Below are 14,393 nucleotides of genomic sequence, written 5' to 3'. Positions count from 1 at the left end.
TTTTTTGGTACCCTGACAGGCACTTAGGATTTTGTGTGCACACTGACAGATGTTAGACAAATAAGAGCAAAATTACTAGATTAAAAAAACCCAAAAAATAGTTAGGGATCATTATTAAAAACCACAGCTAAGCCCCATGTCCCCATGGTTGTCAGAATAATGTCCTGACAATGGCAAGTTTTCTTGCTGTGTGAGTATGGAAGAGTAATGCGGAATCGTGATTCAGGTTCTAGTAACAGCAGGGAAATGCAGAATTTTCTAACCAGAAGTCATTGACTTATTTTGTTTTGTACCAAAAGGGATAATCAAGCAAGAGAGTTGTCTCAAATAGTCTGTGCTGAGGCCGTTGCGTTGTCCGCTGTTGGGATCGCTTGGGTGCCCAGGCTCACAGATAGTGAAATAATGATGTGATGTGTGCAGAGTTCTTACACGCGTGGAGGGCTGCAGGCTGGGGTGGTGATTAGCCAGTGGTGCTGTTGGGTTTACATTTTGTGTCAGGGAATGAGCCGTGAGCGTCCTGCAGAGCTCTTGGGCGCGTTTCAACCTTCACAATTACCAGGAGGATACGCCGGGTGTGACCGCTCTGCACATCAGTGGGTCAGCACAGCACAGGAAACCACTTGTATTTTTCTTGGTCCCTTGCAAATTAAAAAGAAAAGAAGGAAGATGACTTGTTCTTACTGAGTTCAGGTAAATAAAAAGCGTAGATAGCAGCAGTATTCATCCACTGTGTGCTTCCAGTAAAGTGCCAGTGTGCTCAGTGTTAACCTCTGAGCCCTGGGGACATCCATAGGGGCTGCACGTGTGCTTTAAGTGCAGCTTATGCTCAGTTTGCTTTTGCATGTGTACTGTGAAGTTCATCTTGTTACTTGGAAAGTCTAAATTTTAATAAGCCTTGCAGCAGGTTCCTAAAATTTTAGGAAATATAGTTAGAGGCATTAAATGAGATGAGAAAATGAGGAAATTAGATTTTATCTGCTACATAATTCAGTCTTCTGAGGGTGGCTGTCACTTCTTTTGTCCCTTGTTTGTGTTCTTTATTTAAAAGGATTCTCCCCTGTGCCTCTCTCCAATCCTGCATCCCAAATCATAGGAAACTGTATCCTGCTCATCTTGAAGGCAGCAGCAAAAAGTGTTGGCTCCAATTCTGGTGGAATCATGAGATTTTTGTGTTGCATATTCAGCATCTAAATATGCTGAATATGAAAATACTGAAGGATGATAAATGCTCTTTTTTTTTTTCCTGCATCCATTTCACTGATCCTTGTACCTGAGCTGTGTTTTAAACTTTACTTCTAATTGACTACTCCTTAGAGTTTTGCTCTACATTGAATCTCAATATCTTGAACTTGAGTTCATGGTGCACAAAACAATGAGTCTGCCAAAATAATCCAAAATGTAAAAATGCATGATAGGTCAGGGACTTTTAAATACTTTTAAAGGATGATGTTTCTAGGAATTCCAGTAGTGTATATTGGCAAATCTAATTCATAACAGCTTCTGTGTTCATGTTATGAGGAGAATATTTTTTTTGTTTTGACAACTCATTCTTTCCTTGAATTAATATTAGCATTTGTTTTCTAAAATAATGCAAATTTTTGTGAGGGTTTATGGTAAATAAGTGACAGCTCTCACTGAATTTACACCTAGGTAAGAATATAAAATAAAGGTAAATGCCAAAGGGGTTAGTCTCATGTTACATGTGCGAGACTATAAATTAGTTGAATGTCCAACCTGTCATTTTCAGGTCTTGTGTTTGTAAATATTGATGAGATTTTTCAGTAGTTTGCATTTTGTTAAAAATGTAAATCATTTTGATGTTTTACAGTGTATAAAGGAAGGGGTTTTTTTGCTGCAAATTCTTTGAAAAGGACATTGTCAAGGGATTTTTCTTCCTTGTTTAATCTTTGCACTTGTAAGAATCCCCAGTGACAGGAAAGCTCTCTTGCCAGGCTGCTCTTCTCCATTTCATGTGCCTGTTGGTTTGTGATTATAGGGTTACTGATAAGTGTTGTGCTTTTTGGCATTGATGTATTTTTCAGAAAAAAAGAATTGAAGCATTTGTTTTGAAAAAAGAAAAACACATTTAAAGAATTACATGGACTTTGCAAACAGATTTAAGGAAATGAAAGGTAGGTCAACTTTTGGGCCTACAAACCTGACAATGTCCTTTATTTTTAACATGTATGCCTTATATGAGAGACTCCTCAGCTTAATGTTACATTAATCAGTAGTAGAAAAATGTGAAAATTACGTTCTTCATCATCAATCTTGATAGCTTTGCATTTTATTACATTTTCTAGTGTCAGTAAACTGTGGCAGCCTACTTTGAGATCAGTGGTATTTGGGCAAAGTGATTTGATTCAATTACTGCCAGTTTGTACCATAAAGGGTTGTTTTATGAAAAGTTTAAAATACATTTTAACAGCCTGGGTTATGTCAGGGAGAGCTTTCTTACCCTGCAGTCCTGAGTATGCCTAATGGCATTGCTTCTTCCCCCTTGGAGTGTAGTACAAACAAGGCACCTTTGTTTAAGGAGCAGGAGATGCTGGTTGGATTTGGGAGGGAGGAAGACACTACCCTGCTTAGATAGCTTCTTCCCAGTTTAAAAAATAGCATTTTGTGCTAAGGTTGGTCAGGTGACTTGTAAGTCCCCATGCTTTCAGAGGTATGGAAGTAAAATAATTCATGGCCCTTGCACTTCTGTTTTGGTTGCAAAGCTGGATAATGATCTTGTTAATCCCTTGTTTGTGGGACCCACAGTCAGTTGTGCACAGGACTCCTCCCAGGTTCTGCAGCTGAAAACTGGCTTTTCAATTCCCAAGTTTATTTCCATAAGATCTGGACTAGAATAAGGTTTTGATAGGTTTTTCTCCAGGAGAGCTAGTCCAGACTGCAGCTGTGCAAAGGCACTGTGCTGTGAGCCACATGGTGAATAGCTGCTGCCTAAGGACAGCTGCTCTGTCTCTGCACCTTGTACCTGGTATTAATTTAGAAGAATTCCAGGAGCCACTGGCACAGTAGCTGTTGCTGGGATAAGAGCTTCCCCACCAGATTATTTCCACATGGGTGCAAGGCAGAAACCCCAGATTAACAGCTGGATTAGAACTGTTGGGAAAGTGTTAGGTTTTCTCTTTAATACATTTAGATAACCTTAAGGGCCTGACTTACACCCAGCAAAACTATCAAGTTCAGAGTTAAGGCTTCTCACTCCATCTCTGGTGCTCACTGGAGCACTTGGCCCTCCAGCACGGGGATTTTGGAGATCACACACTATCCCTGGATTCCTGCTCACCCAGGCAAAGCCATGTGAGTGTTGCCAACCGTTCCAGGTAGGTGTATTTACAATACACCTGCTGTCCTGAGCAGGGTGCTGTGTGTGTCCTAACACTCCACTGGTTTCCCTGGAATGCTAATGGCCAGTGGCAGCCCAGCAGGTGTGGTGGAAAGTCAGCAGCCATAGGGGGAAGGGTACAGATGAAGTGAGAAGCTTTAACTTTGAGTTTCCTGCCTTCTGTGAGCACGAGTCAGACCCTTAACGTTGTTTTAATGTATTGTTTGTGTTTAATTTTTAGTAAAAATTTGAACACCATCCAGGCTACAGAGGTTGCAGTGGATAAGAAGTATAAAAGCTTTGGTTCAAGATTACAGGAGGCTGCAAGAAAAATAAGACATGGAAATGAGGATGGAATGACAGGCTGCTATTTTGCCTCAGAATACTGAAGATTGTAAAGCATTGAGAGATCGAATTCATGACCCTGGAAGTCAAGCTCAGATTAAGAAATGTCAGGTTGGTAGGGGTTCCTGAAAGTCTTGAGTTAGGATAAACTAAGACTGTTTTCCCATAACAAAGGTTTTAGGATGTGGGGGTGGATGGTATAATTTTTGTTACCTGTGTAATGTGAAATGCTATACCATAATACTTAAATAAGCCATCTAAGTGAAATTATTTTTTAAAATCAGTTTCACGTTTGCTGTGTTGAATGCCACTTCTGACCACTTTACAGTTCCTTCTCTCTGGCACAGAATTGCATTATTCACTGTAAATGCAGGCATGGAAAATACTGCTCTTAAATATACTTTTGCTTTCTGCTGCCTCTCCAAGGGTCTCATGCAAAGCCAAAGGCAGTGTGACGTTTCCAGATAAAAACTGGGCAGAACATATCTAAATGATGGAAGAGGAAGCTTTTTGTTCAAAAGGTTCTGAATCTTAGTGAAGCCATGTCTTCCCAAATGTGAACTTTAAATGGTGACTGGCACTGTGATGAAGTTCCTGTAAGTTACTTAAGTGGGGAGTTACTGCCTGCCATTCAGTGGCAGGATATTTAGGCAGAAAAGGTTGTGCAACAGGAAGTCTGTGCTGAAGTTCAGACAGGATTTTGGCAAGCAAAGCTTTGTAGGATTTTCGTGGTCAAGGTCACTGGATGTATTTGAGTTCTGGGGATTCTTAACAAAGCCTAAGAGTCTCTTGAGGGGGTGTCCTTCTGGTTGTTTTTTGACTTCTATTCCTATGCTTTGGGGCTTGGTCTGGTATTCATTCCTCTTGGCACCAACGTTACACGAGTAACTTGGTTGAAATCTTAGATGTAATGGTGTGAGGGGAAACCAGACCACACCTTTATATATCTTAGAGAAATCATTATCTGAAAGGGCTCTCTTTAGTGCTATATCATTTCATGATTTTTTGAAATAGCTCTAGTCAGAAGAGTGTTTCTTGGAAGTGAGAGCCTTTAATCTCCTCTACTTTTTCCAGTTTGGACTATGTGCTCTGTTGTTGACAAAGGTGCTTTAGTGGTAGCTCTCAGGGAATCACCTGTGCTATATTTTTTTCCTCATTCATCTGCAACAACTTCAATATCAAAGTTCTCAGTTTTTTGGTTTTTTTTAAATTTTACTTTAGCTAGCATTCAGGCTTGTTACTGAAGTCCTGGCTTTGCTGTACTGACAAGACCATGACCATAACATTTCAGTTAGTGAGTGAGCACAGTTATTCTAAGCAATATGAAGAGGTTTTGCAATGTCATTTTTGCATTTGTTTCTAGATATAACAGCATTAATAAAATGTAATTGCATATACTGTATGTCTAAAAAAAAAGCTTACAAAAAAGTGAACAAGTCTATAACATGCTTTATCCTGGGATATTTTAAAGTAAATTTAATGTGAAGTCTTATAATTGAATCCCCATTAAAGGATATAATTGTTCAGTTAATAAATTATTTTGTTATTGTGTATTCTAGTGTTTGCATCCTGTACCACATTACTTATATGTAGTTTGTTTACTAAGAATGTCTGTATGAGGGTTATATGGCCATTTCTGCTTCAAGCAAGTATCAATAGTAAACTATCAAGATGCACAGTTTTCAAAAATTACATATTAATGCCTGCCATTTAGTTTTGTTGGCTGAATATCACTCAAATAACGTGCACCAGAAGCATTTCTAAGTTTGTCTATCACAGTAGAGGTTAGGAGTGGGTATTTTTGCAACAGAGTGTAATTTCCATGGAAAACTTTGCTGGTGGGTGTTTTCTCCCATTTGAAAAACGGTGAAGTACTGCAGTCAGTGTCATCAGATGTGGGGAGATGCTGGAAGTACAACAGAAAAGAACCAGATATAGTGACTGCTGTTCTCTTGTCTTCAGGTATAAAAACTTTTGAATAGATAAAGAATTTAAATGCCAGATTGTAGTGGTACTGGGCTATCATGAGGTGGTTAGGAGTGGACATGGAAATTTTAGTCAGTCTCTGGAGCTGTCCTTCAGCCCCAGACCTGAGGCTGATCCCAGGGGGATGTTATATTCTGGTTTTGTTAAGTTGTGAAAAATCTCTCTTCCCAGCAAGTGGTTTTCTTCACCAGATAGCTTGTACAGCTAGGATTCTACTGATTTTTCCATCCACTTGAAATGCAGCTATCAGTCTTTCAGGACTTGCTTTCTGACACAGGCTGGGACTTAAGATGCAGAGATTGCTTGTTGAAGTGTACTGGTGCACCTCAGTCATTTGCATTGGTGTTGGCCTTACTTGGATTATCAAGCAAATAAGAAATGTTTTAAAATTCTCACTGCAACAAAAATGTGTTGAAATTTGTATACAAGAAATATCTAGCCTGATTCACTTTGCAGTGCTTAAAGCTTCTTATTTTAAAAGAAGAAAAAGATCATGTACTTTGCTTTTCATTTTGCTTTTCATTATCTCCTCAGGAAGTCCTTTTTCCCACCCATGCTTGAATACTTTTTGTAAATGTAATGGTTTCATATTATTCCCTTGAGTACTTCTGTGTATTTATAGCATCTGTATTGTTAAAGAGATGCTCTCTAAATATCTAACAGATTACTTCTCATTTCCAGACTCTGTAAAGAGGATGTAAATTAAGTCTTCAGTTTGGACTGCTTTTCCTTCTCCCAGATATTTGACATGAATTTCTTTGCTACTCCACAGTGTTTGGAGAGTGGTGTTGATTTAGGGAGTGACCATTTTTCATGTTTTGTAAGAGTTTTCAGTGGTGGATTAAGTATGATGATAAGATATATAGAACTGTTTGGTAAAACTTTCTAATCTAGGCAGACTTACACAGATCAGCAGTTTGCCTGTAAGCTTGGACACTGGATCCTCAGTAAATGGAAATTTTTGCTGTTGTAAGCTTTTTAAAGTTAAATTTTGGTCTCAGCAGAATCATCATTATATATGTAAATGGAATACTCAAATCCTCACTGAGTTGCTTATGATATTCCATAAGCTCCACTGTTTTTGCAAGCCTGGGCAAGATACTTCTCACTCTTTCTAGAGCTCCCAAAGGTGTGGAATCCAGTCAAAACCTAAAGGTTGAATAAGGTTGCACAGACACTTCTTACTAGTGCCATAAGGATTTATCTTTAAAAAACAAGTATACTATTCCCTCCGTGGCTTTATCCATCTTTCAAAGTTCAGCATTCTGAAGCTCCATGGAATTTCTTTGTAAGGTCTTCTGCGTTTGGTTGACAGCCGAGTGTAAACTTGTTCCTGTTTTATTAGCTTCAGCCCTTGAAATCTTTTTCTGCCATCAGAATAAACAAGACTAGCTATAACCTATTTTTAATCCCATTTGCATGGCCTGAATAACAAGTCTTCTCTGTTTCTTTGCAGGCATTCGACCTCCGATCATGAATGGGCCCATGCACCCACGCCCTTTGGTAGCGTTGCTGGATGGCAGGGACTGTACAGTAGAAATGCCTATTCTGAAGGATGTAGCCACAGTGGCATTTTGTGATGCTCAGTCTACACAAGAAATTCATGAAAAGGTAATGTTTAAGAGGCACAATTGATGCGTTTTAGGAAATGGAAATATTTTAATGATTCGGAACAGTGTTGTGTTATTACAGTGTCTGTGGTTAGCTGTGTTTAGTGTCCCTCTGTTTCCCTACTGAATTAGGTTCATGGAGAGAGTTACTTCTGGGCAAAATACTGCTACATGATATCTTGAAACGATCCTTGGAAACATTTCTGTTGCTCAGCTTTTGCCTGGAAAGACAAATCTCGAGTACTGGATTGTCTGTATGGGTAACTTTCTGACTTCTTGGTTTAGCCAAGGAGTTGTGCAGGTTGGGTTAGGCAGCCTTGTGCACTGAGAATTGTCACTGCAGAAGAGTTTCAAAAGAAATGCTAACCCAAAATTTGCACACAAAATGTGGTGAATATCAACCGAACTTGAGAACACATGCAAGGATTTGAAAACTTCTTGGTCTTCATAATGGATCTGCAGAGATAATGTTTGTTGAGATTTTTAATAAAATAAAACTTAACTGATAAGGTTCAAAGAAAATACGTGGGGTTTTTTAATTTAGAGGAAACACAAGCTTTTTTTCTCAATTTCTTTTTATTATATATCAAGAATTAAAATGCAATATCATGCCTCTTTTCTGTGTATTTCTTTTAAATCATGTTGAGAAATTGTTTTTATTTTGCTGTTTTCCTGTTTCACACCACTGTAAGGAATTAGTACATGGATTCTGTTTACAAGGACTAAATGACACATGAAGAATTAGTAATACAAATGCTGTTCTACTTTTCTTAGTAGATAAGAGCAGTCTGCTCTTTGGGTGAACACTACAGCGTTGGCTACTGCACCACCTTTATACTTTTATGCTTTTCCTACCAAAATCAACATCATTTACTTCTGGTGCATCAAGACTGGGGAATTCCTGTGTGCCTTGCATAAAAACAATGGATATTTTCTGTTAGCAGTGGTGTGTAATAAATGAACTTTGCAGATCCTGAGGTTGAGTGTGTGTCTCCTCATTGCAGGTTTGGAGAAGTATTTGAGTAACTGATGAGTGACATAGGTAATATGTTGCTGATCTTCACAACACTGCTGTATTGAAGGGATTATAGTCAAAGTTGCATCCTTTGCTTTTTATTATACAAAAATAATTAATTCTCAATGATGTTAGTAATGTGTCAGGAAAATGTATTTTCACTACCTATCAGTAGTGCCACAGTACAGATTTTGCTCATCTAAAAGATGAGGCAGACCCAAATGATTTAGGACTGTGAGGTAATAAATTCCTACAGCAAAAGTCACACACCTTAATTCATTATTATACTGTGGTATTCCTTTAACATAGACTGAGAGATCAGTTTTATGAAGTGTTAAGCACTGTTTACTTCTGTGTGACACGTATTCACCTGTGATGAAAAATGACTATTCACCTATCTTTCAAGCAATATTTGTATTTTAGTACTATTTGAATAATATATTATTTGGGAATGGTGCTTTGCTAAATATAAAATTGTTTTCAGAGAAGATTTTAGAAGTAAGAGTTGCATATTTAAAGCAGAATCAACAATGTTCATGTATTTATGAATGCACATTCGTGGCCATACTAAATGATGTTGCCCTGTTACTTGAAATACAGATTTTTGATAAAAGATACTAAGAAGAGCTACTGAATGAATAGGCTAGCAGATACAGGTACATTTGATGTGAAGTTGCAGGGATCAAGCCAGAAACTGGGATGTTTAGGATGGGGTTTGAAAGGTAATAGACACTGTTTGATGCTCAGGTGGGTGACGCTAATGGGGCAGGGGGAAAGACGTGAACCAAGAATCAGATGGGGAGGAAAGGAGTGAGAGCAGAAGGATGTCTGAGGAAGTAAGAACCAGTATGAACCCAGCTGGCACAGCTGTGGAGCCTTGATCACTGGGGCTTGAGGAGTCAGAGAATGAGAAGTTAACATTTTGGAACCTGCAGAAGGAATTTCTGATGGCCATGAGAGTTTCAGGGAGAAGAGAGTGCTTGAAAATACAGTGTTTCCAGTTTTTCAGGGAAATAGAGTGGAAAGGGGAATTTATCATAGCTTGTGAGACAGCAAAGTACAAGCCTAGGTGGTTTTTCATAGAAGAGCAAGCAGGCTGAGAGATTTTAACACATAAAGAAAGGTGGAAAAGAAGCAAGGGTTTGAATTCCGTTTGTGTGCAGGGTTAAAAGCCAGGGTTTCAGTGAATACCTTACTGTGTGTGCTCATTCAAGAAAGTTTTCTCCAGCTGAGTAACTGAGTTGCAGTTCTCTAGCAATTCCTTGCTGCCAAGAGTTCATTTGTCAATCACTTTTTATAACTGAGGATATTAAACTGGGAAAATAAGTAACAAGTTGTGAAGTTGCAAAATAAACAATAACATGTAGTAGAACTATGCTTCCTCTCAGGTCAAAGCATTTGTTCCCCTTTCCACTGCTTTGGAAAGCAACTTGGATGGTGAAGATACATTTCCCTCTTTCTGAAAAATCAGTCTGCCAGTGCATAAGTGAATGCTGACATTTACTGACAGTGACCCAACATTTTGAAGAAGTGTAATAGATGTCCTCTAAATACAAAGTAATTTCAAAAAATTACTCATGTGTAAGGTTCTACTGCTTTTTGGTTTGTCTCTGTTTCCCATTCTCCCTAGAAAAAGCAGGTTTTTTTTCAAAAAGTCTACAAGGCTGCAATAGATGTTTTTATCCCTTAACCCCTGAGTTCTGTTTTTTAGTGGATGTTGCATATGGCTGTGACATTGAGCATTGTGTTTGTCAAACTCATGGCATAACTGGGAGTTCAGTTCATTGCATCCTATCAGAAAACTTCTGTCATTTAGGGTAAAAATACCTTAAGATTTTAGTGATTAAATTTCTTATTGGAGATTGCATTGCTGTCTATAAAAGTTACTGTGCTTAAATTGGCTTTTATTTTGCAATTAATTATGTGTAAATAAGTTCTCTCAGTAATTCTGAGACTGCTTCCAAGTGTTTTGGTTTGTTCTGCCAATAATACAGTTGTTCATCCAAAAAAATTATTTAAAAACACTTAGCTTGCTTCCATCCTTATTCCAGGTCAACTTTTTTTTTTCCCCTCTATCTCATGCTCCATTGTCTGTTTGCCTCTTTTTCCCAATTCCTCTTCATTTCAGTGCCATTCACAGTTTGCTGCTTTTCCTGGCTCCTTGGCAGCCTACCCAGCACTGTGATTCCTGCAATATTGCTGCTCTTTTCCACTTCTGTACCTTTAAAGGCACAACAGAGTCAAGCACACCCTTGAGGTCTTTTTGTTGCCCGAGATTAAGTTCATTTCTTTGCTTTTTGGGCTTCCTGACCTTTGCTGTGTGTTCTGTAACATGGAAGTGCTGTGTAGATTGAGAGGGATAAATGTAAACAATGTGCAGGAGCTGGTAATAGGCATCTCAACCAAGAAAAGAGAAAATAGTGATTCTTGCAAACCCAGATGAAAAGACAGGAAGCACAACTGATTAGGAATGGTCTTTAAAAGAAAATTTAGATGGTGGAAAGAAGGCAGGAGTTTATTTGAAGTTGAGTATGTTTTTTCATTTTTTTTTTCTGTAATTATGTGCTTTCCTACATCTTGTTGTAAATCAGGTAGAAGAATAAAGTGTGTGGTTGACTGAGTTTACAGCTTCAAGCATTTACCCAGGTGACCAGAACACTGATGAGAGCAGTGAGTAGTGGGAACAGAGTCTGTCGGGTAAACCTGTGCCCCAGCTTTAGCAGAGAGTGGGGTAGAAGTGTCAGATCCTTTGACTACTGTTTTCTGAGCACAACATAAAATAATTTTCAAAAGAATACTACATGTCCATATTCATAATAATGTTCACCAGAACTTGAATTTTTTCAGTCACACTTTTACATAGGAATTAAATGTAGAAAGTGATGGTGGTTTTTTCAAAGACCATTTCAAAGAGGAGCTGAAAAGCCACTAATGTTTTGAAACTGATACAAACAAATTCAGAATGGTGCTGTTGTTGAGCTCTTTGATTTGTCCCTGTTACAGCAATGGTTAAGAGAGATAATTTCTCAAGCTTCCAATTCTTTGTTTAGCAGTAAAGCTTGTGTTTACATCATCAGTGCTGTTTATATTCATGATGCAGTTGAAGCGTTTTAGTTTTCCATCAGATTTAAATTCTCAAAGAACACAGATTGAAAGGAAGCATCCTTGTTCTAAACAATAATGTCTGTTTGGGAGTAAGTTGTCACCTTGGCACTGATCCAAAACCTTGTGAATGTACTGAAACCAGATGAGCTTTGGATCAGACTCCTTATGACAGACTTTGGAAAAAACTGGGTTGAGTTGTCACCAGTGACTTCCATAACTCCATAATATCCTTTGGTCTAGATGTTCAATCCACTGTAGTGTCTGAGACTTGACCTGAATTCAACCTTACCAGACTGAATTCAGCCCTATTAATAGACAAACTAACACACAGAACTCCTGTTAAAGATTTTTAATTGAAGCCTTTTGTTTAGTAAAAACGTTATCAGTCTATGTTCTCAAATTTACTTCTATCATTAAAACTGCATGTAATGGTCAGTAAATTCCTGGCTTGGAAAGACTGGCTTCAATATAGTATTTTAAAGGAAATTGTGTGTAGACTAAACAGGGTATTTATGTAGTTGTGTGTCTATTTGTATGTATCTATTTTTTTATGTTAATTTTTAGAAGACTAGAAATATACTATCATATATATATATATATATATATGTCACGTGTGTATATATATATATATGTAGTTTATATAGTGTATGGATATATAGGCTTTTAGAGAGTGTGTTTTCAGGAGTCTGCAAGTAAGTTTTGTTTATGTTTGTGTAAAATATTTATACTTGTATTTATGGACAGTATAAACTTAAGTATTAATGTTTAGGTCCTCACTAGAGAGTATCCTGGCTGAGTAAAGTTTATATGAAATAGGTGGGTTACTGACAAGCACCATGGATCATAAGAACCTAACAGGGAGCTGAGAGCTTGTAAAGAGAAGCAAGAACTTGTAAAAAGCAACATAATATAACAGAGCTTTGGAGAGCTACTAAATACCACTTGAGCACACTGGCTTTTCTTTTTAGCTTTAGTGGTGTTGGTTTCACATGGACTCTTTGCAGTGTTGTAGGGAGGCTTTGAGAGCAGCTCCAAGTCCCTGCAGCCTTCCCCATGTGACAGACTATTGGTTACAAATTCAACATGCAGCTGCTTTTTGCAAGTTAAATAAGGCAAGGCCTACTCCGTTTTTGGTAAAGTACATTTGTTCCACCCAAATGTGCAAAATATCTCAAGTCTGTTGGTAACACTGGAACTTTTTTTTTTTTTTTTAGAGATGACACATCAAACTTCAAGTCCAAGAAATGCAACACTTTGTAGTTTCTAGAACCAGAATAAATGCAGCACTTTCTAGTGATGATTTTTGTTTTTAAGATGGATACCTTGTTATATTCAATTTGTAATTTATAAATGATTTTTGTCTCTACATTGAAGTAGTTTGGCATTTAATGTACTATGTTATGTTTCTGTGCTTTGGATTTGATCCATGGGTGTTTGGGATCAGCCTGTCATAGTCAAATGCAGAAGTATCTTGAGATGCTCCAAGAAGAGGAGGCCTTGCTGTTTGCTTCTTAGCATGTTGTGTTTTTGTAAAAGTAAGCAAGATGCTCAGAGGTCTTCCCCAAATAATGAGATGTGTGTGTCACAGTGTATGATGTTTGGCATAGTGGCTGAAATGTTATGGTGGTGAAAGAAGGGGGGAAATACAGATGGGAAAACTTTGAGAAGGATTTCAACCTTGGGTAATCAGTACTCAGGATCTGTTAAATTCTTGGACACAGAAATGTCCCCTACTACTGTGTCATGTGTTCCCTAAGAGCCTTGGTGACCTGGCATGTTGTGAAAGCAGAGTAGTCATTTTGAGGTTGAAGAACAGCAGAAAGATCTGTCCAAGCTGTTGTGATGGGAAAAGCTGTCAGCTCATGGAATAGGGAATGAAAAAGACTTTCAACAGTGAGCTCTGGTTTCACCTGGAAGGAAGTCTGAAGGCATAGAAATCAGGCAGGTGAGCTACATAATCATTTGGTAACAGAAGGAAGCCAACTCATGTCCCATGTTTCAGCTTTTGTCTCGGATCCTTCTTCCCAGAGAGCAGGGGTGGTTGCAGTGTGATGAAAGCAGGAATGGCTGTTGGAGGAACACAGCTGACCCTGCTCAGTTTCTGACAGGTTTTTCCATTGACTTTCCTCGAAAGAAATCATCCAAGAGCATGGTCTGACTGCCACTTACTCAGGCAAGTCTGGATTTTCTGCCTTGCCTTCTATCTCGCTCACAGGTTTGATTTCCTTGTAAAAAAGCTGTTCTTGAATTTGTTAAAAATCCCATCTAGTTCATTATGGAAAACGGTGGAGAAAAATCACATTCTCCCTGATTTTCTCAATGCATTTCTTCTGTTAAATCAACAGTGAATTAGCTGTGTGCACAGTTGTTTCTTTCTAAAGATGGCTTCAGTTTCTGGAATTGTTGATATTTATGCTGGATGTCAGTTTCATGTGTTATATTCAGATTTAGGTCAAGTTTTGATTTAACTCATTGAAAAACTTGTCAGACTTCCTTGTGTGTATTTAACATACGTAATGACTGAGAAATATGATTTATGCTAATAATTCCAAAATACAGAAATTTTCACTGTTTTTTTTAATCTGCGGCATTATTAACATTCACCAACGCTGAATGTTTCTAACTTCAGATTTTCTGCTGTTATTTTCTGCTTTTTTGGCATGTTTTGGTCACATGTCCAGTAGCAAAAAAAAAAGCAGTAACATAATTAAATTATCAAATTAATGTGATAAAACACATTTGCAGGGTATTACATTTTTAGCAATGGATTTCCTTGCTAACTAGCCCATAATCGTAGGAGAGCCTCAATCACTGAAAAAGAAATTCTAAAAGATTTGTCACTTGCATTTGCTTGTTCCATATCCCATGTGATGGGTAAATAACTGCCTGTGGAAATGGCTAGTGTCAGCATTAAGCTATAGCTAGGAAATATTTTTCCTTTTATTGAACACATTCACAGCTTTCCAGTACTTCTCTGTCTCTTCTTAGTGCCAAGCCA

At 38.0% G+C, this 14,393-nt stretch overlaps 1 protein-coding gene across 8 annotated transcripts in view; it reads left to right on the top strand.

Annotated features, from left to right (window-relative positions):
* CTBP1 (C-terminal binding protein 1) overlaps positions 1-14,393 on the top strand; it is a 234,410-nt gene that overhangs the window by 190,732 nt on the left and 29,285 nt on the right. For 4 of the 8 annotated variants that reach the window (XM_062494107.1, XM_062494106.1, XM_062494108.1 and 1 more), the window contains one exon: positions 7,122-7,276. In XM_062494107.1, the coding sequence (XP_062350091.1) occupies positions 7,122-7,276 (155 nt within the window). Of the gene's footprint in view, positions 1-2,043; positions 2,133-3,575; positions 3,791-7,120; positions 7,277-14,393 lie in introns of those variants that run through there. The other 4 variants (XM_062494110.1, XM_062494111.1, XM_062494109.1 and 1 more) reach the window with 4 other exon arrangements.

Source organism: Cinclus cinclus, chromosome 5 (genome assembly GCF_963662255.1).
Source record: "Cinclus cinclus chromosome 5, bCinCin1.1, whole genome shotgun sequence".
NCBI lineage: Eukaryota > Metazoa > Chordata > Aves > Passeriformes > Cinclidae > Cinclus > Cinclus cinclus.
Note: the sequence above shows the minus strand (reverse complement) of the source record. Positions and strands in the feature narration are given on the sequence as shown.